The sequence below is a fragment of the Onychostruthus taczanowskii genome, unplaced genomic scaffold, assembly GCF_017590055.1.
Source record: "Onychostruthus taczanowskii isolate IOZ18803 unplaced genomic scaffold, ASM1759005v1 scaffold26, whole genome shotgun sequence".
Lineage (NCBI taxonomy): Eukaryota > Metazoa > Chordata > Aves > Passeriformes > Passeridae > Onychostruthus > Onychostruthus taczanowskii.
The window spans coordinates 4,857,820-4,884,462 of record NW_024499906.1 but is presented as its reverse complement, the minus strand read 5'-3'; the positions used below and the strand labels follow the sequence as shown (position 1 = coordinate 4,884,462).

The 26,643-nt window shown below is 39.7% G+C and overlaps 1 protein-coding gene across 1 annotated transcript in view; it reads left to right on the top strand.

Moving 5' to 3' along the window:
• The window catches only part of ENOX1 (ecto-NOX disulfide-thiol exchanger 1), a 352,320-nt gene that overhangs the window by 307,826 nt on the left and 17,851 nt on the right, over positions 1-26,643 (top strand). Inside the window, exons 12-14 of the mRNA XM_041407302.1 lie at positions 1,797-1,981; positions 16,901-17,008; positions 21,676-21,732. Coding sequence (XP_041263236.1) covers positions 1,797-1,981; positions 16,901-17,008; positions 21,676-21,732 — 350 coding nt within the window. The remainder of the gene's footprint in view (positions 1-1,796; positions 1,982-16,900; positions 17,009-21,675; positions 21,733-26,643) is intronic.

Below are 26,643 nucleotides of genomic sequence, written 5' to 3'. Positions count from 1 at the left end.
CTTGGACAGATGTTTCTGTTTGCTGGGCCTCTTTTTGTTTTTGTTTGTTTGTTTTTTGGGGTTTTTTTTAATCCTTTCTTTTATTATAGCTTGTTGGCTCTTACAAAAAAAAAAAACTAAAAAAAGTACTTCATCCTCCTGTTTGCCTATTGGACTCATCAGTGCAATTTCTTGAGGGTAAATTTTGTCATGGAAGGATAATTACATGCTTTTCAGAACAATTTAATTTGATATAACAATACTGTAACTCTTGCTAAATCTTGCAGAGATTCTGCAAAATATCCAAACTGAGCAGAGTAACCAGTCCTTGTCTGTATTTGAATAGTAGCTGACTGTACTTTATTTTGAATAATGCATTTGCACTACTTTAAAATTAGCAAAAATTATCTGAAATGAAGGTAGATTTGTCCTACCAAAGATAAAACATTTTTATTGCTAATGAAATATTGTGACATTCTACCTAATTGCTGGTATAATTTCACAAATGTGCTGAATCATGTCATCATGGGGAACAGGGGACTCTTTATCTGAAGAAGGTCTAGTCAAGAGGTGCCTAGTATTAAATGGAGTTAATATGCAATTTCATATAATTTGGAGTTTAACCATACTGCTGTTGTAGGTGGGCAAAAAAGAGTTCTGTGATACCAAGCCTGAAATCATTTAATCAGGAATGTAAATCAGTTATGTGGTTCAGTTACCAAATGTTGACAGAACCGGCCATAGTAGATTGTTGTTTTTTAATTACAGATGCTCTGTAATGTTGTTGTGTCACCAGGTTCCAAGAAAGAAAATAGCATGGTATGGCAGTTTGCTATGCCAAATGGCCACTGCTCCTGCCAAATATAAATACTACCAGGAGTGTGTTCTTCTATAGGATGATAGCCACATCCCTAATTAATGAATGCCACCTTTCCCTATATGTATTTATGTTCAGATAATTTATTTAAATAATGTTCCTACTACATGCTTTATAGCCTTCTGCCTTTTGCTGCACAAATTTTAGCTTATATTGCAAACTGTGCAAGTCATTTGGCAAATGTAATTTCCATCCCTGCATACTAATCGATTTCTTCACAAACACCTGCTATCAGTTATGATAATAAAAATGCCATTCTAAATTGAAAAGGGGCCAAATGGCGCTTCCTAAGGAAATTACTTAAGTGTCTTTCAATGTCTTTAATGTAGTAATTTTCTTGTAGTGCCAACACTTTTTTTCAGCATTTGAATTTTATATAATTTTTTTTCTATTACACCATTTTTATGTCTAAATGGTTCCTCACAACTGTTGGTGTGAAGTAGTTCATAGCAAGACTGGAGAGAAATTTCTATGTTTCCTCTACCATGGGATGAAATCCAGCAACTTTGCATTGGGAAAATTCCTTAGCACAGACCGGATTGGAACATCTGGCCACTGTGCAAGTATAAATACTAAATGGCTGTATCCGTTCCTATAACATCAACAGGAAAATGTTGTAAAGTTGGTGAGTGCCTTGCCCTTGGACTGCATGCCAGCTTCTTCCTAAAATATAAGCCTAAATTTAGCAGCCAGATTGCAAGTAGCATTTGAATTATCCAGGGTCACTTTATGGCTTCTTCCATCCCAGGAAATAACCTCCCTGCAACGATCCTTGCCAGAACCTAATCATTTTCAGTTCTGCTGGGTCTTGTCTCAGCTCCAAAATGTCTCACTGGCGTTCAGCTGTATTGTCATCTCTCCAGACAATGTCCCCTGTATTATTTGAAAAGAAACAATCCATTTCACTGATTTTTTTTTTCACATTTTCATTTTCTCCTAGCTCTAGCCGCCCAAGCATATGCGCTGAAGGAAGAGAACGATAGTCTCCGATGGCAGCTGGATGCTTACAGGAATGAAGTGGAGCTCCTGAAGCAGGAGAAAGGACAGCTCTTTCGAACAGAAGAGAGCCTTACAAAGGACCAGCAGCTGCAGTTCCTACAGCAGACAATGCAAGGCATGCAGCAGGTATTGCTAAGGAGGAAAAGAACAGGTCTTCTATTTTAGGAAAGTGGTACCATGGGGCTCTGCTGTACTCAAGATTATTCATTAAGGTTCTGATTTCTTTTCAGAAAATCACAGGGACTTAGATGGGGGGAAAGGGAGGAGAGTTTGGGGATATATTTAGACATAGTCCTTTTAGGAATTCATAAAATGCATTGATCATCCAAAGAAAACTCTTTATGCCTTTGCTAGTTATGAGCAAATTGCTCTGTTCCTCTTCTCACTTAATCCAACTGGGCCGTGGTATTGCACAACAATTTTTTTAAATTGTCTAATGTATCATAATCAATGCTCTGTGGTGTTTTCGTTTGCATTCATCTGCATCTTTTTTTCTGCTATTGTTTGAGAATGACTGAGACATCAGCATGTCCAGACTACGGTCCTTAACTTGCAAATTGTTAGCAACATCAGTGCTATTTCCTGAGCTATTGTCATTTATGCTGACCCATGGATGTAACCTTTTCATTCAGACAGTTTTTAAGTGGTTTAGTGCAGCAAAAAAGCTTTTTCTCTGACACCAGTCAATGAGAAACTGCACTGTGTCCCTGCAGGGGTAAGGGGTGTCAGTTTATCATTAATATCCCTTATTTGTTGGTGTGCTCCTGACACTGTGCTGGGTGAGTCTTGGCAAGCACATGCAGCCTGCTCCCACTGCATTGTCTGACATGTCCAGTGACACACGAGCAGCCCTCACCCAGCGTGCATGTGGGCAGCATCTTCCCTGCCCAGGCACTTGTGTTCAGCTGGCAGAACACAAGGGCAGTAGCTCAGCACTGCACTGGGCTGTGCTCCCAGCTGCAGTGGAGCTTCTCAGCCTGGCACTGTGGAGGTTAAGCTTGCTTCCTTCATCTGTAGCATCACACACACTCCTCTGTCACCCCCGGTTATTAGATTCCAGAAGGGGACAAGTTGTACTCACTTCCAGACTGTACTAAACTGCTTTTGTATGGCAAAACCCAGGAGATACTCATTTACATTTGAGCTGCCTAGTTGGGTTAGGGATTGCATGGCTGTCCTGGTGCCCATCAAATCAAGCAAGTCTGCAAATCCAGCTAATGCACAAGGCAACCCTGCACACATATTGATATCAACACAAGCCCCTTTAAACCTGCAATTTTTAACAAAATCAGGGTGATTTATTGTATGGTGGAATAATTCTGACCAAAATACTTTAAAAGTTGAAAATAAGTAATTGATAATTCAGGAATGAAATCTTTCCCAGACTTCAGAATTAAGTCATTACTCAGAAACACTTAAGGTTTCTGTATACTTTAGATAAGCTTGAGGTCTGTTCATGATCTTACCCTTATATAAATGGATACTTAAATATCACTGGCTTTAATAAATTTAACACCATATGTAAAGATTGTGCTGTATTTAATCCTGGTGCTAATTCTCCATTAAAATTAGTGAAAAGGAGGCATAAAATTCTACTAAATAAAAATTCTGGAGCCCTAGCACCCATTTGGCATTATTATAATTTTCTGTCTGGGGTCTGGATGAAGCATAATCAAGTCTGTAGAATATAAATAGATTTGTATTGAACTTCAAGCAAATGTTAATAATGCAAATCAATAACACAGAGTTACTGACTTATCTCTCTGTTCAGCTGGCCATGGACACTGCATCCCTACTCCTCTGAGAGTTTCTGTGTTCGTGACAGTTTTGCTGTGAGGTTCTCAATTTTTCTAGTTTGCTATCTCAGGGTCAGACCCATTTGCTCCCAATGGGATATAATTAGAGATGGCCCAAGGAGCTGGAGAAGACACTGCAGATAATCCAGTCTGACAATGTGCTGAGGAGAGCAGCAACACAGAAGCACAGGAGGTGAAGTTCAGAATATTTGGTGGGAAATAATCAGTCAGTTAAGCAGCTGGATGATGGTTTTGGATTTCAGTAATTAGCCACAGTCATGACATCCCATAACCTTTGTGATTTTCATGCAATTAATGCATGAATATGTAGAAATAAACCTTTGATTTAGGTAGACTCAGTTTTATATCAGCTTGGTTGTGTAAATGTTGAGAGATGACAATCTTAGCTGAAATCTGTCAGTGTAGCAGGTGCTCAGCATCTATGGAAATCAGTCTCACTATGAAATATTAAATATATATCCAGGACTTGAGTATAAATAATTTAACAAGAAGACCTGTATTCCCTTTTATCCTTTTGTATATATTAAAATTAATTTCAGACAAGGTAAACTGAATGCCACTGAATTCCTGAACCCTTCATATATGTCAGCATTGAAAAACATATTTCTCCTTCTTCTTTTCTCCTCATTCTCCCCTACTCTTTCATGCACTTCTTCTAACTCTGAAAACCAGAGAACAAGTGATTTGAGCTGCAGTCTGAAAAGCAGATTTATCTGAGAAAAAATTGGATGCATTTTCAGAATCAAGACATTTTCTGTAAACACATTTGATGCCAAACAATAGCAAATAACACACCACCGATGTATTTTTAATATACTTCTACCATCTGGATGTTTTTCAGGATTCTTCCCTGTGTTTGCAGGACTGATGAAATGAATGTTTATTTTCTCTTCCATCACTCCCACTGATCTAAAGTAGCATCAGGAAAATCACACAGATGTTTGCTTATGAAGTGTACCTTATGGGCAGTAGTAGCAACCTCCTTATTTGCTGTGTCTAAAAAAAGAAAATCCTTTGGACTAATGACATTGAACTTACGGGGTTTTAGTCAACTTCCTCCATAAAACTGTGTCACAGTTTAATTTCATACCCACTGTGAGATCTCAAACAAATGGAAATAATGTCTTGTATCCATGGTAACAAATGAGATACACTTTACCTGATTTTGAGATGGAAATTGAATTAACTTGTCACTGCTGCATAGGTGGTATTGCCTTCAATTTATTTCTATATGAGAACACATATACCAAGACGATCACTTTTTGAATGGCTCTTTTTCCAGCAGTGTTTGACATGCTCTAAAAAAAGTCTGTGATCACAGGAAAGGATGTTTTAGTTGTAACTATTTTTGCAACACTTCACAGCACAGCTGTAAGAATTTTTTTAATCTTGCCTCTCTGTCTGAAATGTTTCATCAGATACATGACTATAGGTAATGCAGAAAATATCACCTAGGAGTGTTGCTTAATGGTTGAAATTATAAGCCTCAATTTTCAGTGGGTATATAATTTTTCCAAATTTTAACCATTTAGTTTTAGCATATTACATGTGGAATAGCAAGCAGAATTCTTTTGAAAAAAATCCTCAGCATAATCTTTCAGCCATTTCAAGAACAAAGCCTGAAAAATATACTTTTATTGTATATTGTCCATCAAATATAATTCTTGAAGAAATGCACTTGCCACCTTTATTTACCACCTTGCTTTGAAACCAAGGCTCAGAATTTGACAGTCTCTATTGAATTAATGATGTGGTTCCCAGATCCTTTATACAATCTGTTTGAAACTGATAGTGTTAGCAAGCCTTTGAAAAAATGTCAGTTTTCCACAAAGGAGATGACACTCATTAGCATGTGTTCAAGTAAATTTTAGATTTTTACTGGTCATCAAGGATTGTTCATGAACCACTTCCACATCAGTGCAATGTTTTAAGCCTCAGGTTAATCCTGAGTCTATAGAGCACGTCCTTTAGCATGACTCTAATTTAACAAGTTATCTCTACCTTTTTTGTCAGGCTTAACTGGCCAAGATGTGGGGCCATGCTTGTACAGCCATGCTGATTCCTGAACTGATACATTTGCCAGTGGGCTGGTAATTTTGCATGGTGCTTCACTGCATCATGTAAATGTAGGATAATGTTCTTTCATAACTCCCTGAGCATGATGGGCTGAATTTAGCTCCTGCAGGCAAGGGTGTCATTCACAAATCCCCATTTAAATTGTGCTTCCATCTATGTTATGTCCAGGAAAGGTATACTAGTGCCTACAGTTCTGCTATTGCACATGCTGGGGTGTGTCTGAGACAAATATTTAAGAGGCACCTCATTGCCCCCATCCCCTGAGGGGCCTGAATCACTGGCTGGGCTTGGGTTCATACTCCTAACACGCAGTGACAGCACAGGCTCCCCTTTGCTGGCAGGGGTGCAGTAAAGCCCAGCCACGGGGTTATTGCAGCAGCAGGGGATGCACCGCAGTGCCTCTCTTAAAATTAGTGCTCAGGCTGGAAAGCCAGAACAAAGGGAACAGTCATGTGTGGTGGGTGCAGGGCTGACATAAAGGCTGACACACTGCTGTGAGTGCCACCAGCTCAGCTCAGCATGTCTCAGCAGGAGACTGAACACATTCTGGCCCTGCTGATGACCCACATGGGTGTCACGCTGATGCAGTGTGATAAGAGTCCACTTTTCTCTTCTCTTCTTTTTCTCCCTGGACAATACCAATTTAATGTGAATTGCAATGCAGATTGTGAACTCAGAAGTCAGGAGCTGCCAGAACCACTGCCTGTGCATTTTGCTTTGTATACCTGAGAGACCCTTCCCCATTTGGTGCCCCAGGCAGAGAGTACACAGTTAATCATCACCTGTTCAATACCTTCCTGTCCTTGCTGTTCAATATGCAGCTCAAGGTCTTTCTGCAAAGGCCACATTGCTCCTGACAATTCCTACCTACTGAGGACTTTCTTTTGTACTTCACTAATCATTTAACATGTAAAATAAATAGCACATGCATCTGAGACTTATACACCTCTTTAAAGAGCTGTGATAAATGCCAGATGACTAGCAATCATAAAATCACAGAATCATTTAGGTGATAAAGGACCTTTAAGATCATCAAATCCAACAATTAACCCAGTATTGCCCAGTCCACCACTAAGCCATGTTCCTAAGAACAGCATGTACATATCTTTTAAATACCTCCAGGGTTGGTGACTCCACCAATTCCCTGGACAGCCTGTTCCAAAGCTTGACAAACATTTTTTGTTGCAGGAATTTTTCCTAATATCCAGCCCTACACTTCATTTCAGGCTTTCAGTGTTCATGCAGGGTAGTACTGTTTTGTCTGTGATATTCTTCACTTTTGTGGTTGGGAGGGTAGGAACTGCTGTTGGAATGCATTGCAGCTCCCTCTTTACACCCGTTGCTCCCTCAAAGGAGGGTGGTCAGGGTACGTCTTTGGTGGTGCAGACTGAGGGGAGCACACATTTTCCACACTGCCATCACTGGGAGACAGATTACAACCCTTTTATCTAATTGAGGTGTCACAAGAGGCATCTGTCAGCTTTTTCAGCAAGACCATGTACCTGTAAAATATAGTAACTCTTCTGAGTAGAAAATCCAAAGGCAACTATTGTTGGCCGCACTATGCTGCCTTTGAAATTAATTGGATTTCTACCATTCCCAGCCATTAGAGTAGAGCCAATCCATTTTCAGATGGAGCTAGCAGTTTTTTCTACAAGCAAAGATGGCACTTCTCAGGTCTTTCCTTCCCTTTTTTTCATAGCTTTTTCTCATACAAGCAGTAGAACTAAATAGTCCCATGGTCCACAGTGGGAGCAGGGACAAAAAGAACATTTCTGTGCAGGAGACTGTAACAGACAGTAGGGCAGGGCATCATGAGGCTTTTTTTCCTCATCAGTCTTTTAACCAATCTACCACCTTTTAAGTTCCAATAAGCCTCAGCTGGCATTGAGGTCTGCAGGTCTCAGATCCTTCACACGTGTTGTTAACTGTCACAGCCATTCCTTTCTGTCACATACAAATGTTCTGAAATGTCAGAAGCTACAGACACAGATGCTGGTGTCTGAAAATTGCTGAATCTGGTGCTGTGTAAGTGCCATGGCCATTATAACAATGATATACCTTTAAATGTACAGGTTCTAGCAGCCCTTTATTGCTGAAATTAAGATCATTGTTGAATAGATGAAGCATGTTATGGCTATATTTATTAATGTAGCCTAAATGCAGAGGAGATTTGTAGCCTTTTTTTATTCCATCTACCTCTTGCTCACCAAACATGTATTCAGCATACAACCCAACCAATGTACTTGTGCACAGCTATAAACTGATTCTTCTCCAAAGCAGCATTAAATAAGAATAAATATAAGAGATAAAAAATATCCCTTTATTTGCACTTTACCTGGTAAATAAACAGACCTGAATAATTATGTTGGAAATGTTTTTAATTGCAGTATGAATTCCAGTTAGATTTTTTTTCTTTTTTTTTTTTTTTTTTCCTGTGAAAGTGGCACTGGAGTAGTAATGGCAGTACTGATGACCTTAAAGGGAATGGATACAAGTTGAGTGGGAGGGACTGGACCCAACATCCAGATGTTCATGTCCATGCCTGTTCCTTCTCTCACCCAGTGGCTGATATTTGAAAACCAGTTAAGAAATATATGCTTTCCCAGGAGAGAGAGGAATGTTCCCATAAATGTTGTCTTAGTTCACTTGTGCTTTTCAGGGCTCTGTACAGTCCAATCCATGTTTAAACTTCCAGAAAACACTTACTCTTTTGATTATATTAAAAAAAAAAAAAATGAGCAGCTGGCAATTAAGTGCTATTTATTTACCAGATCTCAGACAAGCCAAATGGCTTCTCTTCACTTTTTAACAACCTTTCTTTATTGAAAGTAGTGTTTGATTTCCCACTTCTGCAACCACCACTTCAATAATATTAGGGGAGTGTAAATAAGGGCCCACAGATACTTTAGGCACCATATTCCCAACAGCTGTTCTAGTTCTAAGATGGAGGAGAGTAGCATCTTTTTTCCTGCTAGTGCTGGTAAAGCTAGATTGAGATTGGCAGCAAGAATAAACCCTTCATAGAGGAATAATTGGGTGCACACATTTTATTTACAATATGAAATAAATCAACTAATATGTTCATTAACATGGTTGCGTAGTCTAGTGGTGGTAAAGGACAAATCTTTTAAGTTTTACAGTCCAGTGATCTTACATGAATTTTTTAAAAGATCCTAAATACTAGCATTGGCTTGCTGATTAGAATTTCCAATTGTGTTTGATGCTATCAGTGCTAAGAACTCTGTTTCCATTACTAGGAATTGTGTTTCAGTGGAAATTACACTGGGTAAATTGATTCTCTTCCATAATATTGTTCTTCTAATTAAATTTTTATTCCACATCAAAATAAATAAAATATTTTTTCATGAATAGGAAATCAAAATTTAAAAGATCTGTTTTGTTTTGTTGAGAAAAGGCATGCTGTATCATGCTCATTTTCAGTCCCATGGAAGGAGAGATGGGATCACACTGCTCAAGTGCCATTAACTGGTGAGGAGTTAACTCACAGTTGATAGAACAGGTGAAAGGCTGGAGAAGATGATGTTGTTAAGACTAGATGTTCATGTCTTTCTTTGACTGTGCATCATGCAAGGTGCCAACCTGTGGCCTTGTAGGACAGATACGAGGGCAGGGGGAACATGATGCTCGTTTGGGATCAGTCCTCTTTCTTTGATCAGGATCAGGATCTACTCACCTGCTGTCAGTAAAGTCAAGGGCTGTGTGATATCCCAATCACCTCAATTAGCAAAAAAAGGAGGGAGATTTATTGATGAGGTATACTGGCCTTTTGTCAGGCTTCTCCCCTTCACAGGTAACCACCAAAATAAAGGACCTTGTGTAATTTGCTGTGAAACCCAGATCCCAGAGAAGCATCCCTGGTGCTATAGAGCTAAGTGTCTTATTAGTATATTTAAATTCTGAGACGAAGGATTCATTCTGTAAGGTTCCTAAGGATTTGGTCTTTTCTTCATTTGTTGCAAAAGTCCATAGCTGACTGAAGACAACTTGTCTGTCTTGATGAGTAAGAGGTATACTTGAAAATTACTTGGCAGAGGAAAGCTGTAGACTGTCTCTGCAGCTTTCCATGTAGACATGCATCACCCATGTTCTCCTTTCCTCTGCTGCCCAGCCCTTAACATTGCCTCTTGTAGCTGGTGTGGCTGAATTGCTAAACCTCACAGAAGCAAAATAATTGAGAGCTAATTCTCTGATGTCTATCAGCTGTTCTCTAGAACCCTAGAAAAACTGAAGTCAGAAGGTAGATCTGAAGGTCAGGTACACTTCTCTTCAAAACAGGGGCATGTCTAGAGTCATCTCAGTTTTGTTGAGGACCTTGTCCAGCTGTGGTCTCAGTACCCCCAAGGATGGAGAGTCCACAGCTTCTCTGAGCGCTGCTCAAGAGGTTGGCCACCCTCAATGTGGAATATTTTCCTGCTTGTGATAAAAAATGTTTCTTGCTGTCTATTTGTTCTCAACCCTTACTCAAGAAAACCACCACCTCTGTAACCTCCCTCTAGATAGTTTCAGTGTGACCATGTCCACCTGTCTCCAATTTTACTTTATTTCTTAGAATACAGGCCTGCCTGCAACTATTCTGAGCACTGTAGAGCTGTAGGACCTCTGGAGTCTGTCTAAAAGCAGGGAAGGGAAGCATGGCAATCACCTCCCTAAGGAAGCAGCTGGTCTGATTTTTTCTTTAGTGCCAGCGCATGCATTTCCCCATCAGGTGTGTGCCCAGCTCCTCAGCCCCCTCTGGGGCGGTTAACCCAGAGCAAAGACATTCAGCGTGGTCTTTGCCTCGGGCCAGAGAGCCAGGAAAACTCACTGTGCAGGTGAATGCCCATCAGGCAGGAGCTGGGTTGTTCATCCACATGTACCTCTTTACCACCCTTCTTTTATCATTGGAAACCCTATTATCAATCCAAATAATGCCATCCATACAGCCAGGGACACAGCCAGTCCCTGAGAGCTGGCAGGGATGGGAAACATTGCGCTATTACACTGTGTTTCTTTTCAATCCCTTAGAAAGCCCAAACCCACAGCCATACTCTTTATTTTAATAATGCCTTACTGCAACATGGCTAACTTCCTTGAGGGCTCATTTCTAAAGCTTCTTTGACTTGTCTTTCACATTCTCCCGTTTCCTTGGTGATTTGTCAGGCCTCATCAGCGTCTTGTTACTAATGCATATTTACTCAGCTGGGAAGTCACTTTCTCATTATTCAAGCCTGCCGTGTGCTGGCCATTTGTGATATGAAATCTTATCTGTCTTGCAAAAAGAGAAAGATACTCTTCCAGACAGTCCATGGAAGTACTGGGAGAGAGATTTGTATTTTTATTTTGCAAATGGTTGATTTCATTTTAATTCATTTTTTCTTTTCCTCCTACCTAAGGAAGATTCTGAAAGGAAACGTTTCCCATCCTTCCCCTCTGTATTTGTGAACAGCTTCTAAGAATTTCAAAACATTCATTTCATGTGAATTTAGTAATTTTCCATTTGGAAAACTCTTCACTTCTCTTTCTTTATATAAGATGAACTTAGAAAAGATGGAATGAGGTTTTACTTGAGGAAAAAGTAAAAATATAATAAAACATCAGAAATTACTATCATGAGTGCTTTAATTTTTAGGTGAACTCTGCAGTCATTTGAATGGCCGTGGTTTCGTACTTTTCAGATCTCTGATTCTTGTGTAGTTTCAGGGAAAGTATTTCACTTTTGCACAAGTGAGTTCTGCTTCCCAGGGTTGTTATTTTACATCTATGCCTTGGTTTCTTTTGGGCTGAAAAAAGTAGCATCGATTGGGATACAGCCTGCATATTTGAGACACATAAGTTCCACCTTCTTTTTAGGCACCTAAAGAATCCATTTTTTCGGTATAGGGATATATTTCCTATAGATAATAAGTGTGAGTATGTTTCTCCTACACATTATATATGAGCAGGAGCATCCAGTTTGCCTGAATTCACTGGGTGTTGAAGACGACCATTCAACTGAGTTGGCTCAGTTAATTTGTGTAAGGCACTCGTGTTTGACTGATACACTGATTTCAGAGACCTTTAACAGAGATCATCTCTGGATGTTCTGCAGCTATTCCATAAATGGGAGAGTCTGTGCCTCCTTCCTGTGGCTGAACAGGCTGGTTTTGCTGAAACTGCCTGCACAGCCTGTGATCAACGTCAGCACTCCCACCCCAGAGGTGTTCTTTTGTCTGCTCCTCCTTACTGCCCTTTCTTTAAGATTTTGTAACCTTTTCGTGCTTCATTTCAGGCAGCTGTAGAGAAAATCATAAACAAAATAGCAGGGGCAGGACCATTCAGGAGTATAACTGCTAAACTTGTGGCAAGTGCTTGTTTTCCTTTTTCATTATTCTGTCAGCCTTACAGCATCCTAAGTACAGCCTCAGGCCCTGCGGTCACTTCTGGTCTGCCTCCCTTGTCTTTGCATGCAAAGTTGTTGGTTTCATGCTGGAAATCATGCTTTCCTTATGGGATCCTTGTCTGTCCAACTAGGCTTGGGATGTGACTACACTTTTAGGTATGTCCATATTTTATATTCAAATCCACACTGCCTTTTGGGGAGCAGTGAAGAACTGTGGGCAAGGAGGAAGAGAGGAAAGAGAAGGAGTATTTCATGGCTGCACAGTGCTACACAACAGCAAGCTATTACTTTCCCGTTAGGACTTCTCATATATTCCGAGGCAGTGTGTGCTGCTCAGTTGTTAGCATTCTTGGCCACACTGGCACTGCATTGTACACAGCCTGAGTAATTCAGCTGGCTTCAATAATGCCATCTATATTTAATGTTTCAGAAGCTGTGAAGATTGGTTTAAGATGGTAATTTTCTGTCTGTGCTTTTGAGATCTATGCAATATGGGTGGTACTGAACTGTCTCTGGCAGGGATTCAGCATTGGAGTGGGAATGTGGGAAAAAAAATCAAAATAAAACACACACCCTCTTTCGCCCCACATAACGAAATTAGCTACCCGCTTATTATGTACAGGGAGGATTTTCATCCTCATGAAAGAAGGAATAGGGATATCTACCATTTCTACACAGACCAGTTTGCCACTGGAAGCAGTGTCTTGCGTTTTTTTGGGGGGATCTAAAATGCATTGATTGATCTCTGGACAAGCAACCAGGAGGTTAATTCTTTCTGGCTTTCCCATCACTTCTCTGGAAATACCAGTAAGAAGATATTAGTGATGTCTGCCAGTCTGATCTGGTCCTACTACACAGCTCCATCTCCCAGGGTCAAGCTGGCAGCCGTGGTGACAAACGCTTTTGGTTACACGTAGACCAGCTGAGCTTCCAGGCTGCTGCTGGTGGAGCTCTGCAGGTGTCTCTCTTCAGGATCATCAGAACTGTGATGACCTCTGTGATGTGCTTTTCCGCTTCCTGACACTTGCGCTTTGGTTGAGGGAAAAGACACTTCCATAACACGCAGGGCACCCTCACAGACCCAAAGAATTGCACACTGGGGACATGGAATAAAACAGAAATATGAGCCAGATATTTCCTGGCTGTATAGCCATGAAATCAGTTCTTTGCCTGATAGAACTGGGGAACTTCTGTCTGAATGCTGTGTCATCAGGGCTTAAAGGGAATGGCCAGAGATGTGAGGAAAGATTAAAAGAACAGACACTTGTATAGCTGTGGTGATCATCAGTGTAGTAGGTCGGTTTCCTACATGGGGAAACTCTGGCAGAAAGACTGTGTGAGATGGCAAAATAGTGGAACAGTATCAGACAGCATAATTATTGAAACCAAGGATATTTTTTTATTTTGATTGATTGTGGTATATATTTGCAAGAAATTTGAAGGGCAAAAGAAATATCTATAGGATCAATTTTTAATAAGTGGATTTATGTATGAAAAAGGAATTCTGAATAATTAATACCTACATATTGGCATCATTCATTATAATCTTTATGGGAAACCTGTCTGTTTATAAGCAGGCGTGACAGCAGTCCCTGTTATGAAACTTGTCTCATTTCTGCCAGTGTGAGATCCTTTTCCTATTTGCTTCTAACTTTGCCAAACATCACATGTTTGTGCTGAATTTTTTCAGGCTGTTCATCTGTCTTAGACTGATATTTTTTTCAGTCACATTTATTTCTTTATTTTCCAAAATGAGACTAAAGGAGAAAAATATGCTGTTTGGCAGGTATAACTCCTTGTTACAACTTTTTGGTTGCAGCATCAAGCGCTCAGGAAAAAGAAATATGCAGACCTGACCCATGCAAAATGAGCAGATTCTGCAGCTTTTAGAGATAAATATGAGGGAGAGAAAAAGGAAGGTAAACCCCCAAGGGATGGCTCCAAATTTTAAATAATTTTGACATCTCTGGAGGTTGAATTAGAAGGTCCCAGTCCTGTGAATGAAAAACCTTATGTATGAATGGGAATAGAATATATTAGTTACTCTGCTTTCCACCCCAGTGAAAATAGGACACATTTACTGTCTCTGAAGCCTATGCACACACAGTAAACCTTCAATAGTTGACAGTTTAACCACTAAGACTGCTAGAAGGTTTTATCTCATATCAAGCACTTTGTAGTTCATACTCCAAAAAGAGTGCACACTCTATTACCCCAGGGAAACTGAGAGTGTTGGATATTTTCCTGGGATTCCTGTTCCTCGCTGGTCCAGAACCAAGTACAAAGATGCAGAGCATCACATCTCCCTCTCTTTTTGTGCTCTCAGTGTCTTCCACACCAATTCCTCCCATGCTCCGACAGTTTTGGAAAAATTGCCTTAAACGCAAAACAGAAAAAGTCAGGGTCAAAAGAAGAGATATATAATTAGACTAAATCACAGTGGGAGATCACAGTGGGAGATGTGAAAACAAAACAGTGGAAGTTTGTGAGCTGATCTTCAATAAGTGAAATGTGGCCATGGAAGAGCCATGGGGAGGGGGTGGGTGGGATAGAGAAGGAAGTTTAAGTTCAGTTGTGTAAACAAGGTCAACCCAAGGGTCAGTCTTGGTTTCCTCTTTGCAACAGTTGTTCACTAGTGAAAGATTATTCAGGGGCAAGATGAAATGAAACTCACTTGGGATCATCCAGATGTGAATTTGTGTTGTTCGAAAGAGTGGCCTGTAGGGTTTTTCCCAGAAGCTGGAGTAAAATCCTCTCAACCAGGATGAAGGTGGAGTCTGGCCACACAGGGGAGACATAACTGCTCAGAGAAGACTCTGAAATGGGGGCAAAGACTCCTTTCTCATGATATGTTCAGGTGTGTGAGGTCAAACAGGTTGCAGCTGCAAAGGAGAGGACATCTCGCTGGCTGCTATTAGGTAGGTGACGGTCTGCTTATCACGCCTCAGGTGCTTCAGCTAGTGACCACTGAGAGGGCTTATGGCATCTTTTTGGTGTCTTGTGTTCTCTGCTTCTCTTCTGAGGACTAGAGTCCATTCTCTCTAAATTGCAGACATCAGCTAGACCTATCCTAGGTGAACCTTAAATGTATGTTACAACATGAGTTTCCATGGCATGACTGGATGGTCCCTTCTGCATGGGAACCTGCATGGGTATCAGCGTGTGACCTATGGCAGTGTACACAAAGCCAGTGTGTCTTTTGGAAATGTGGGAAGTAGTACCCAACAGGCAAGGTGAACACGTCCCTGTTCGAGAAATGCCAAAGCAGAATTTCCCACACAACAGTTCTTTGGGTATGAGCCTCAGTGGAAGAGATCTATTTATTTAATGGAAAAATCTTGAGATTCAAAATGATCTTGTGCTGTGGTAGAGTGAAAACACATACCAGAATGTCTCTTGAAGGCTCCCAGGGAGCAGTCCAGGCGGCATGATCCATCAAAAAGCTAACCAACTCCGCTGGACTGTAGAGTGTGTGAGATATAATCAGACATATACCCACGTGTATTTTTACTTCAGTGGCTGAATTAATCCATCATACTGATGTTCACTTACAACAGAAATACACTACCAATAACACCACCAGTCCCTGAAATGTCATCTGTTTCCAAGTCACTTTGAAAACAATGCTGACACCATGTCCTTTGATGCCTGGGACTTCCAGTGCAGTGGAACAAGGCCAAGGCTTTTTCTAGGTTTGCTGTCTGTAGCTTACCAAGATGCTGAACACCTGCATCATCAGTTTGAGTCAGCCACCAGCCCTAAGCACAACCATAAACTAAGCTTTAGATGTAGGTACATGGTTAAATCAGTAATGCATGTTAGTAGAGCAATTAGTAGTTCAATTACTCCTTTAAATGGAGTGTGCTAACAAGCAATATGTTGCCCCAAAAAGTCATAGTTTCTTTTCTTATTCACTGAGAGAAAACACATGAACTCTTTTCTTAGTCTCTTTGTCTGCTCTTGCTCTTCATCATTGTCTAACATTCTTCAAATCAATGCAAAAACATATAAGTATTTCAGAATTAATTAAATCTACTGACCTGCTCTTGACAGTCACAATAAATCTATGCAGAATCTAAAGCTAGCCAAGACCAGGGGACGTGGGCTTTCAAATATGCTCCTTCATCCCAGAATTCTCTTAATAAAAATAGATTTTGGTCATAGCTTTTTGTTTTGACAGTAGATCAGTAGTCTTCCTGGCTGATATATTGATTGTAGGGCATCAGTCTTCCTGATCTAATAAAATATTGCAGCACAAGACAAAAAAAAAAATAAAAAAGGGAAAGCTTTTGTCTTCTTGGCAAGTCAGTCTGAAAGCTTTCCAGAATATTGCTTTGCATAGAATGAAAATGGCTGTGGGCCAATGACTAATTATATTAAAGGGCTGTGCTTTTAAATTATTTATGTGCCATAGTGTTTACCCCAGTCTTATTAAAACCACCACATATTCTTCTACAAATAAGATTTTGGTTCAGACGAATGTGACAGTCACTCTGTGGGTGACACGCTGTACCAGGAGTTTCTGCTTTAATGTAACAAATACCTTAATGCACATTAGCAGATGCATTACTCGTGGTGCACTGCCACAGAAGGAGATGCAGATGAAAACAATTTACCTCTGGTCCATTTAGACACAGCAGATTATGCAACAATAATAAACGTAGGAGCAGACTGCAAAACATTGTTTGAAATGAGGATTTGTCAAACTGGGGATTTTAAACTGCTTTGGATCCAGACGAGGCTAACCAGAAACTTCTTTTGTTTGTGCAGCAATTGCTGAGCATACAGGAAGAATTAAATAACAAAAAATCTGAGCTGGAGCAAGCAAAGGAAGAGCAAACGCATACACAAGCAATGCTTAAAGTCCTGCAGGAACAGGTGAGTGATTTTGGCAGGAGAAAATTGCTGGCTTAGGCATGCTACGGGGAAGGAAGGCAAAACCATTAGCTCTGAAAGTCTCATGGCTTCACCTCCAAAACCTGTAGGAGTCTGACCACAGAATATGTTGTGAGCAAGACCTAACCTTACGTGTCCTGGCTGTCTGCTCTGATTTGGTTAACAGAGTTTCAGATAATAGAGTGAAAATGGACCCTTATTTTATACTATCCATTATTGGATTTCATGTATTGAGTAGTATTTCCTCTGAAGTATTCTATATAGAAACCAGTGGTAAGTGTTTTTGCTCTGAATTTAAAAAAATGTTGGGAAAGTTAAATATAGCTAAGCCAAAACAGTTCTTCCGTTTAAGAATAGTATTGAAAAAAACATTTTGGCATCTCCTGTGTAATTCACACAAGTATGAGTATATAAAAAACTTACAGTAGCATTATAATAATGGCATTTAAAAAGTAGTTATCAATGCACTTATTTAAGCAATGAGAATCAAATCTCTGTAAATCTGATTATCCCACCTTCTTTGATACTAAGGTGCACTATGACACAGAGAAGTACATTTGACAGTATTGTTTTATAAGGATGGTAAGATGGATAGCTACACAGCAAAAAGCATGTCTGGCCCTAAATCTGTAAATCTAGAGAAGAAACAGTGCTATATGTGCAAGCACAGTGTGCACAAATATGTGTTTTCTGTATAGACCATGTGGCTTGGACACACTGAAATTGAAATTTAAAATCCCCACCTGTGCTGCACAGGCACAGTCTCTGCTTTGAGACCTTATTTTAACCCTTTCTGTATAAACTTTCAGCTAAAATATTTGATGGCTTGGTTAAGTGTTTGCAGTTTAAGGTCTGGGGGATCTGAATTGCTTAGGTGGTAATTCAAAATGCTGATGATTCTAATGTTCAAGATTTTTCATCATGTAGGTCTGAATATATCTGCAGACAGATGATAGAATTAATGTACATATTAGAAAAAGTAAATTATGTTTATTTCTGATTTTTTTTTTTTGTTCATTATGAAAGTTAGGACATTGTTCCACATTTAACATTTATCATTGAGCATATCTAATGACAAATATATTCTACAAACTAGTAATTTAGATTCTGGAAGCATTTATGTTCTTTGCTGTTATGGTCACAGAGATAACCTAAATGAAAGCTGAGGCAAGACTGTAATACAGAAAATGCCATGAGGAAGAATAGATTTGGTAATGACAGAACCTTTATAAACACAGATTCCACCAGGTCTCTTGAGTTAATTGCATCTCATTTCCATTTTCACATGGCTTTTAAGGTATAGCATTATAAAGAGCTTAAAAAAAAAAAAAAAAAAAAAAGACAAACAGAAATTGCACAAAGTTATTTTATATCTTTATACCAATTATATGCTGCAAAAACATATAGGAAGATCTTGAAATGTGAGGCCCAGTAGGGACCACCAGGGCAGACTGCTGAATCTCTGCAGACTGTTGCTAATTGCGAATCAAATGTGCACTCATGCTAGGCAGACAGGCGAAACAGTAGCTGGAAGAAAGGCAAGCTAGATCTGCATTTCTCTTGAGAATTAGCTCTGAAACACGCCTGAGGCCAAGACTGTAAGTAGCCAGAATTCCTGAAGAGCACTAGGCAGCCAGTGTGCTCCTCCAAGAACCCTGAACGAGTTCCAAAACTTTCCAGAACAGCAGAAGCCTTAGCAGTAATGACCCCCACTTGCCAAGACTCACAGCTTTCCTTTACAAGCACCAAGCTTATCTGTGTGTTTTATCCACAATGGGTATTGAAAATCATGCATCCAAACCAAGTAAATAGAGCTTTTCTTTAAAAAATAAATAGCACAGGACTCCTGCCTTGACTTTATGGCTTGGTTTTGTGATATGTGTGCTAAAAATTGGCATTTCATTCCAAGTTGGCACAGGGACCCTGCCCTGCCTCACTCAGGGCATGTTTACATGGGGGTTGCAGCTCCATCCAAGCATTCCTGCTCCATGCTCCCAGCCACATCCAGGTTGGGATGTCTTGCTGGGAGAAGTCCTTCTTGCTGGTGCACCGTATTGCATTGCAGCAGTCAAAAGGCTTCTGAATCATGTCTGGCACGTGCTCATCAGCTCTGGTTGTCTGAGGGATTCACGCCCGCTGATTTCAGTCAGGCCTACCCCACCACAGCATTAGATTTTTCAGATACTTCTGATTCCTCATCCCTTCTCCTTCCAGGCAAGCCCCTGGTTGTTGCTGGCACTGGCTCTGTGTGTTGCCTCAGCACACTGTCCATTGCTAACATCACACTTGCCCCTGATTTACCCTGGAGTCAGAGTAGGGGACAAGGCAAGTCCTATTTTTCCAATATTGTACATTTTTTAAGCTTCCTATTCCAGCATTTCTCTATTTAACGTGAGAGAAGAATATAATTTAAATAATAATTTAGAAAAAAAATATATTGTACGAAAAGGGACTTCACCCCTTTAACCTATGGGAATGCAGCTGCACACATTCTACTCTTAAGTTTTCCACCATTATCTACACTGCAGAGGTCCTAGTCTTGGCAGGAATGCAAGCGTCTTCTTGCCTAAGCTCTGGCGTGTTTTTCAGAGCATATAAAAGTGTGCAATAAAAGAGATGGAGAGGCTCAAGCATCCTATCTGCATCACATCAACTGATGAAGTAGTGCCAGGGTGATAATGGAGGGAAACCTTGGCAGGGCGAAAGCCTGCCAGAGCAAAGTGGGCTGCAGGCTGAGCCCAGTCTCCCATCAAACCCACGTGTGGCTGATGGGGATGTGGCATGTCCCCAGAAGAGCAGTTTGCCAGGGAGCCACAGTCACCAAGGGGTGATGGCATTTTATAAACCTAGAAAGGGAAAGGCAAAGCGTAAGCACTGAACTGCATTCCTTGAGCACTCAGGACACTTCCATTAGCACACAGAAGAGTTTTACAAAACTGAGCACGCTCTCCTGACCTCATATTCAGATGAGTAACTCAGCTCAACCCAACAGGACTGCTCATGATGGGTGAATTTCTATAATGAAGAACTGGCAGAATCAGGAAACAGCTCTTCTGGTCACACTGCAATGCATAAATACTTAATTCTGGTGCTTGTCTGGAAGTAGCCATCTCAGCTCATTCCTACCAGCTATCCTCACAGTGGAGTGGTTTCACAGGATGGTTATTTTTTCAGAGTAGGGAAAACATGCAGCACTCATTGGAAATGCACCACCCTGCTGTCAGTATAAATTGCAGACTTCTTGAGGCTTTTGAAAGATGAGCTTCAGTGAATTGAACCAGGAGATCTGATGATTTTGCAGTCCCCAGATATCTTTTGTACTACTTTATCAGGAAGTGTTGCCCTCTTCCCTGTTCATGAGGACTGGTTTAGTGGCTTGAGCAGCAGTTCCTGAATTGGTGCAGTTCACAGCCCTGCATAATAAGGTACAAACAGAGCATGGCCTTCTTACCTGAAGTGTCAGGTTGGAAACTGAACAGCTGGGAGCTGAATCACACTCAGTTCAGCTGTTGTTGCTATGTAGCAAAAATATGATGGAGGTAACCAAACCCCTAGGATTGTAGTCCACCAACACTTCTGAGTCAGACACTAATCAATACATATTAGTGTTCCATTTCATCAGGATTTTAGAACTGTTGCCAATCAGAGCTGTAGAATCAACAGTTACACCAAACCCAGTTTCTTTGGCAAAAAAAAAAAAGTAATTCAGAGGAAAGTTGTGTTTATTGTTCCCCATCCCTCTCCTCTCCCTCCATCCCCCTCCTCCACATTACATCTATTGTGAATTAAATTATAATAAAAGTGTGTCTTTTCAGAGCTTAATCTAAAGAGCAAATTATTCTATGAGTTTCATTTAAGTGTACAAGCCTCCATGTCTTATAGGCTCAGGAGAGTTGTCTCCTCTTTGCTCTGTTTGCTCAATCACAGGATGAATGACAGCATATTTCACTATGGCTCAAGATGTGAGCTAGGACTTTCCTTAAATCTCCTGAGAGTGATCTTTACAATTCCCAATGTAATCCTGGATTTTCCCCTAAAAGCTAATTCAGGAGGGAAAAAAAAGTTTTTGTTCAGGTCATATATTTGCAGTGTCCCCTCTGTTCTTCCTGCCACTGGTTAAATAAAAGAGCTGTTCTTCCCTTCCCCTGCTTTTCCATCATACCCAGGAGCCATGTCAGTTATTTAGGTATGTTGTCAGGAAGACAATGTATAGCAGCACTTTGGCATCTTACCTCAAAATATATCATTCAAAAGTAATCATTGGCAAAACACAATTTAGCTAGTGGCAACTTGCAAATATTGTAAAGTTTAAATTAATAACAACAACAATGGGAAATTAAATTGTTTATTATTCTTGAGAGAGAAATCCGTGTACCTTTTATGCCTTGAAACTACTTTCTAATCTTATTATTTAAAAAATAATGACCCAGTCCTATTATTTTTCTTTTTTTGCCAACCTATCAAGCCTTAAGTATGTTGGTTTCAAAATGGTTTGAGCAAAAACTCATTAGAATTATATGCTCCATCTGTTTTTCTCATTGGAAGCTTTATAAAACACTCCTTCAAATAAATCAAAGATAACTGTGTGAAATACTGAAGTAATGTGCTTGTTTTGTTCTGTTTTGGTTTTTTTTTTTCACTCTTTGCAGTTAAAAAGCGCCAAGGAATTAGCAGAAATCAATGGGCATGATGAATCTCAAGCAAATGTAGGTACATCTATCTATGTGTTGATTTAGTACATGTATGTGTATGGTCTCAAATTTACTGTATACATCTTAAAGCTGATAGAATGGCTGAATGATTTGCACATCAAGTTTGAACTGTCTGGGTTTTTTTCTTGAAACCACAGGTTCAAATCCCAGCAAACTTCATTCAAGGTAGATAAATTGGGTTCCATGCAATTTACTTTGTAGGATTTATTTGGATGAGACTTTTAACAACCAGTGTCCTACTTGCTCTATCTGGGTGTTAAAGATACCATGGAAACGACTGCAAAAGAAATGCTTTTCCTTAGTGTCCTGTCCAGGATTAGTCAAGCTACAAAGTTACACCATTTGTCCCTGTGGCTGCCACCTTGCAGCTGGTGGCCTGGCCATATTTTTGAGTGAGGTGGTTCATATAGGTGTATAATTTTGAAACACTTAATTTTCACAAGACAACTAAATTAATTCACTGAATCATTATTAGCCCAAAAACATTAAAGGACTCTTAAGGTCGTGTTTTTAAAAACCTGCTGCCAAAAAAAAAAAAAATGCCTCTATTATTTCCTTACTGATTGCCATCAAAACAGCAATTTCCATAAGGGGGAAAGAGAAAAAAAAGGGAAAGTTTCATGCTGTGTTTGTCATCCAAGCCATGCAGTCTTTGTCATAAACATATGAATATTAAAACCAATTATATATGATGTCTTCCTCCTGGCCAAGTGAACTAGCAACAGTTTAAACACTAATATATTTTAACATCTGTTTTAGTCCATGTGTTGTCTAATGGCTTAGTCAGGAAAACAGTTTTATTTTAAACCTGAATGGAAGGCTCAAGTTTTGTGAGCTGCTTTTTTGATAAGGAAATGTTGTCCTCGTTTTTTTAATCCTTTCTTAAATCTCATTCATTGTGATCCGTTTCCGCAGTGAAGTCGATAGAGCCTCGTAGCTCTCAGCGTTTGGACAGGAGACATTCAATATTGTCTGATAGCTCCAACAAATCTGCAGCTGCAGTCTGTCTGCACAGCATCCCCTTGCCCCTTTGAAAAATTCTGTTTGCAAACCAAAAATGCATTAATCCAGTGATGATCGTGAAATACCCACATAGCTAGATAAAAAAAATAGTCATTGTACAATAGCTGATTGCAGGTTTCCCAAAGGAAATCCTAAAGGAATATCTACATGTAAGTCTTATAAACTCTCTAAAAGAGCTTGCTTCTTCACCAAAAATGTGGATGAAACAATGTTTTGTGGTATTGAAATGTTTTAAAGGGAAATTACCTGAAAGCTTCAAGCTGTACCATTACCTGAAATCTTCAAGCTGTACATATTTCGGCTTATACGTAACTGGATAAACAGAAGTGCTTGAAAGTTTTATATTTATATAATATTGAGGTTTAAATAGCATTAAAATTAAACATTTTAATTGTGTAAAGAGAGTGTCTTAGTGCACAGTACCCAGATATCTAAAACAAAATATTTTAGAATCTTTGGTCAATAGTAAATTTTTCAAAATGTAATATTTTGATCCAGTTTGTAATTGTACAAGCTCTCAAATGCCTGAATTTTCCTTAGGATACAAACTGTATTTTCTGCCCCTCTTTTCCATGAGTTTTTTCTCCGCTGATCTCATGGCAATATATGACTCTTAAGAAAAGAAGTCAATACCTAGATTAATGGCAAAGAGGGAAACTAGATAGTTACAATTATTGAGTCACAGTTGCAGCCATGTATTCAACAATAATAGCACCATGGAATCAGAAAAAGCACAGCAGTATAAATGGAAATAGAAAAATAGAGGGAAAAAACTGATGTTAAAACATTTGCTACAATAATGAACTTTGTAAAATAGAAGCTGAAGTGCCTTTTAAACAATTGTCATTTATATCAAATATGTAGCTCTCAGGTGTTGTGCCTTGCAGGTTGTCTCCACATATATTCTCACAGACTCCATGGGTTTTGCCCCTGGCCACTGTGCAAATCAGGGATGATCAAAGAGAAGAAGGCTTGGTGGCTCCTACCTGCTTCTTAGTGAACTGTGATGCATATAATTGGATTAGGACATATTTGTTACAGATGACGGGTTGAATTCAGCAAATTAAATACCTCTACATGCCGAGCAATAGTGGGAGGTGTTGGTAAGGAAAAATGGCAACGTATGCCTGTACACTGAACACACAATCTTATCTTCACACTGCGGCATATTTAGATTACTTACTCTGCAGAAAATCAGGCTCCTAGAAAGGACAGAAGAAACTTTAGGCACAATGCATACACATCAAGAAAGCCCATACTGTAACCTTAAAGATTACTTTCTTTACTCAGGATTTCTCCTGATTGCACTAGTCTGCATCATCTTTTACATTAGAAAATGATGTTATTTAAAATAAAATGTGGAAATATTTTTCTTAGCAAAAGCAGATACAGATGAAAATGTATATACTTAGACCTATCCCGGTCTTCTACATACTTATTATGTGAGACCATCCTGAAAGGGAGACAACGATGTGGGCACCTTTGGAAAAAGAAAAACTTCCCTCCTGAAGTAATTTGTAGGTGCCCAGCCTAGAAACTGACCTTCTTTTTTTTTCTCTTGTTTTCATAGGAAAATTAACTAAGTTGACTAAGAGGCTGGAGCAATTGCAATGTCACATTCCCTGCATGTCAGTTCACACACAAGTCTGTGGGGCTGGGGTAGACCAAAATTTTAGTGTACTGCCAGTACATCTGTTATTTCCAGAAAGCAAAACCATCTTACAAGGTTCTGCACAGAGTCATAAGAGTGTTTCATGAGTGATTTGCCAGGTACATGCAGTAATATTTGTTATGGCTGTTGATATTTCCCAGCTATGCCCTGTGTCAGGAAAGGTCAAATGTCGGGCTTAGGCAGTACACAAAGCCCAAGATTCTGGTCTGGTGTTAACAGAGACTTCAACAGGCAGCACTGCCAGAGGTGCTGTCACTGAGTGCTCACTTTCATCAGTCCTGTGCTTTGGAAGAGATCAGTCCTTGCTTCTAATCTGGCCCCCTTTTCATTTCCTCTTCATTACTGCGTATAATGGTATTTCATTCACATCTCTGTCTTAACTGAAGTGAAAATAATGACCAATGGACAATCATAATTTCAGATATAATCCTCTTCAAGGATGTTCCCAGACTCTTGGGACCTGAATATTCCCAACATGAAAAAAATAATCTTGCTTGAGAGTTGTGCTTGAGTAGAGACCATTTTGCAAACTGAAAATGCTAATCATGTTTTGTGACTAATTCTACAATGACAATTTATTATTTTGCTCTACCTGTAAGTTCAGTGGTTTTCTGTGAAGCCCCTAGTACGTCAATAATTTTGTGTTTTGATCAAAGATCTCCTTTTGCTCACTGCTGAATTCAGTAAAGATATGGCACTGCATGCAAATACGGTGAATACATCCCTGGTTTGGAGGTCAGAAGGTTAACATCCATGGTATCCCTCACTGTAAATGGAGAAAGGAAGATTTTTTTTTAATACAAGTCTCATTTTAGAATTACTCAGTGATCTTCCAGGAGTTTGTTGCTCTCCCTTATCAGCTATCTGCCTTCCTTAGATGGCAGCTGTGAATAACTCCTACCCTTTGTAAAAGTGATGTAAAGCTGTAATGAAGAGTAGCAGTTTGCCACATTCAGACCAAAGCAAGACATGGTTAATGGTCACAAAAGCATTCTGAATTCTGATTGCAATTTCATGGCAAAGTCCTGACATTGTTGAAGTCACTAAAGACAGTCCCATCAGGTTAAAAAGTCAGAATTTTGCGAAAAGAGTTTAAGGGTTACCTCATTATCACCAAGACCTAATAAAATTAATAGATTTCAGACAGTGAAACTGATTTCACCACAAGGGTTTTTTTGACCAGCTTTTTGTTCTGTTTGAGTTTTGTTGTTTGAACAAAGTACTGGCTTTGACCACACTCACCTGTCTGCCCTCAGTTAGCGTCTCCCACAGCTTGGACACAATGTTCTGTGGGTTTTTCTCCAGTCACAAAATCAATAATATTAAGTAGGGATGCATTTTTCCATTTGAATACTTGAAGCTGTTGTCAGAGCATTTCTTGAGTTGAACCACGCATCTTACATTTAATGTTGATTCTTCCTTTAATTTTTTTCTTTTGAAGCAGTTTCCAGATGATCCTGACTCCTGAGGAGGGGGGTATATCGCTGCATTGCTCACTTTATGCTACACTGGCAGTGATCATATTCCTAACTACGCCCTAGATTTCTCTTTTCATAGAGTAGGTTAATCACTGATGATCTTCATCAAAGAAAAGATGGTTCTTAAGTGAGGCTTACTTTTGCCACAAGTTGGGCAAAGATTTAAAAAGCTAACCCTGTTCAATTTTTGGAAATGTCTGTAATTGCATCAAACTCATCAGAGTTCTCTTCTTGTACTTCCCTATGCAAAGCTTTAATTTAGGCATCCAAATGTGCCTGCTGTGAATGCCTTTATATTAGTGTATGTGTTAGTACACACATGCCATTTGTGTGGCAGCTCCACTTAGTGTGGCAGCATCACACTGAGACAGGTGACATGGAAAGGACCTTGAACACAGGGAGAGGAGTAGGAGCTAGAAGAGTGCAAAATCATCCCAGTAGTTTGGGAGTGTGAGACAGAAGTTGGTCATCTTAGATCCCAAGTGATTGCTGATTCTTCTGCTTCGCTTCCTTGTGCGTGCAGCAGTCATTTCCTTGTTATCCCACTCTTCAAAAGGCTTGCTCTTCCCAGAACAGCACAGGCTTACAATAAAATATGTGCTCAATGTGGCTTACATAAGAGCAATTTGAGTCTTAAGTTACAGGCCAGAAAACCCCAGTGCAGGCCTTGCATATGTCAGGAATTGTCTGTTTCTCTCCTGTCTGAGCTTCCCAGGTTTGTAAGATGTGAAC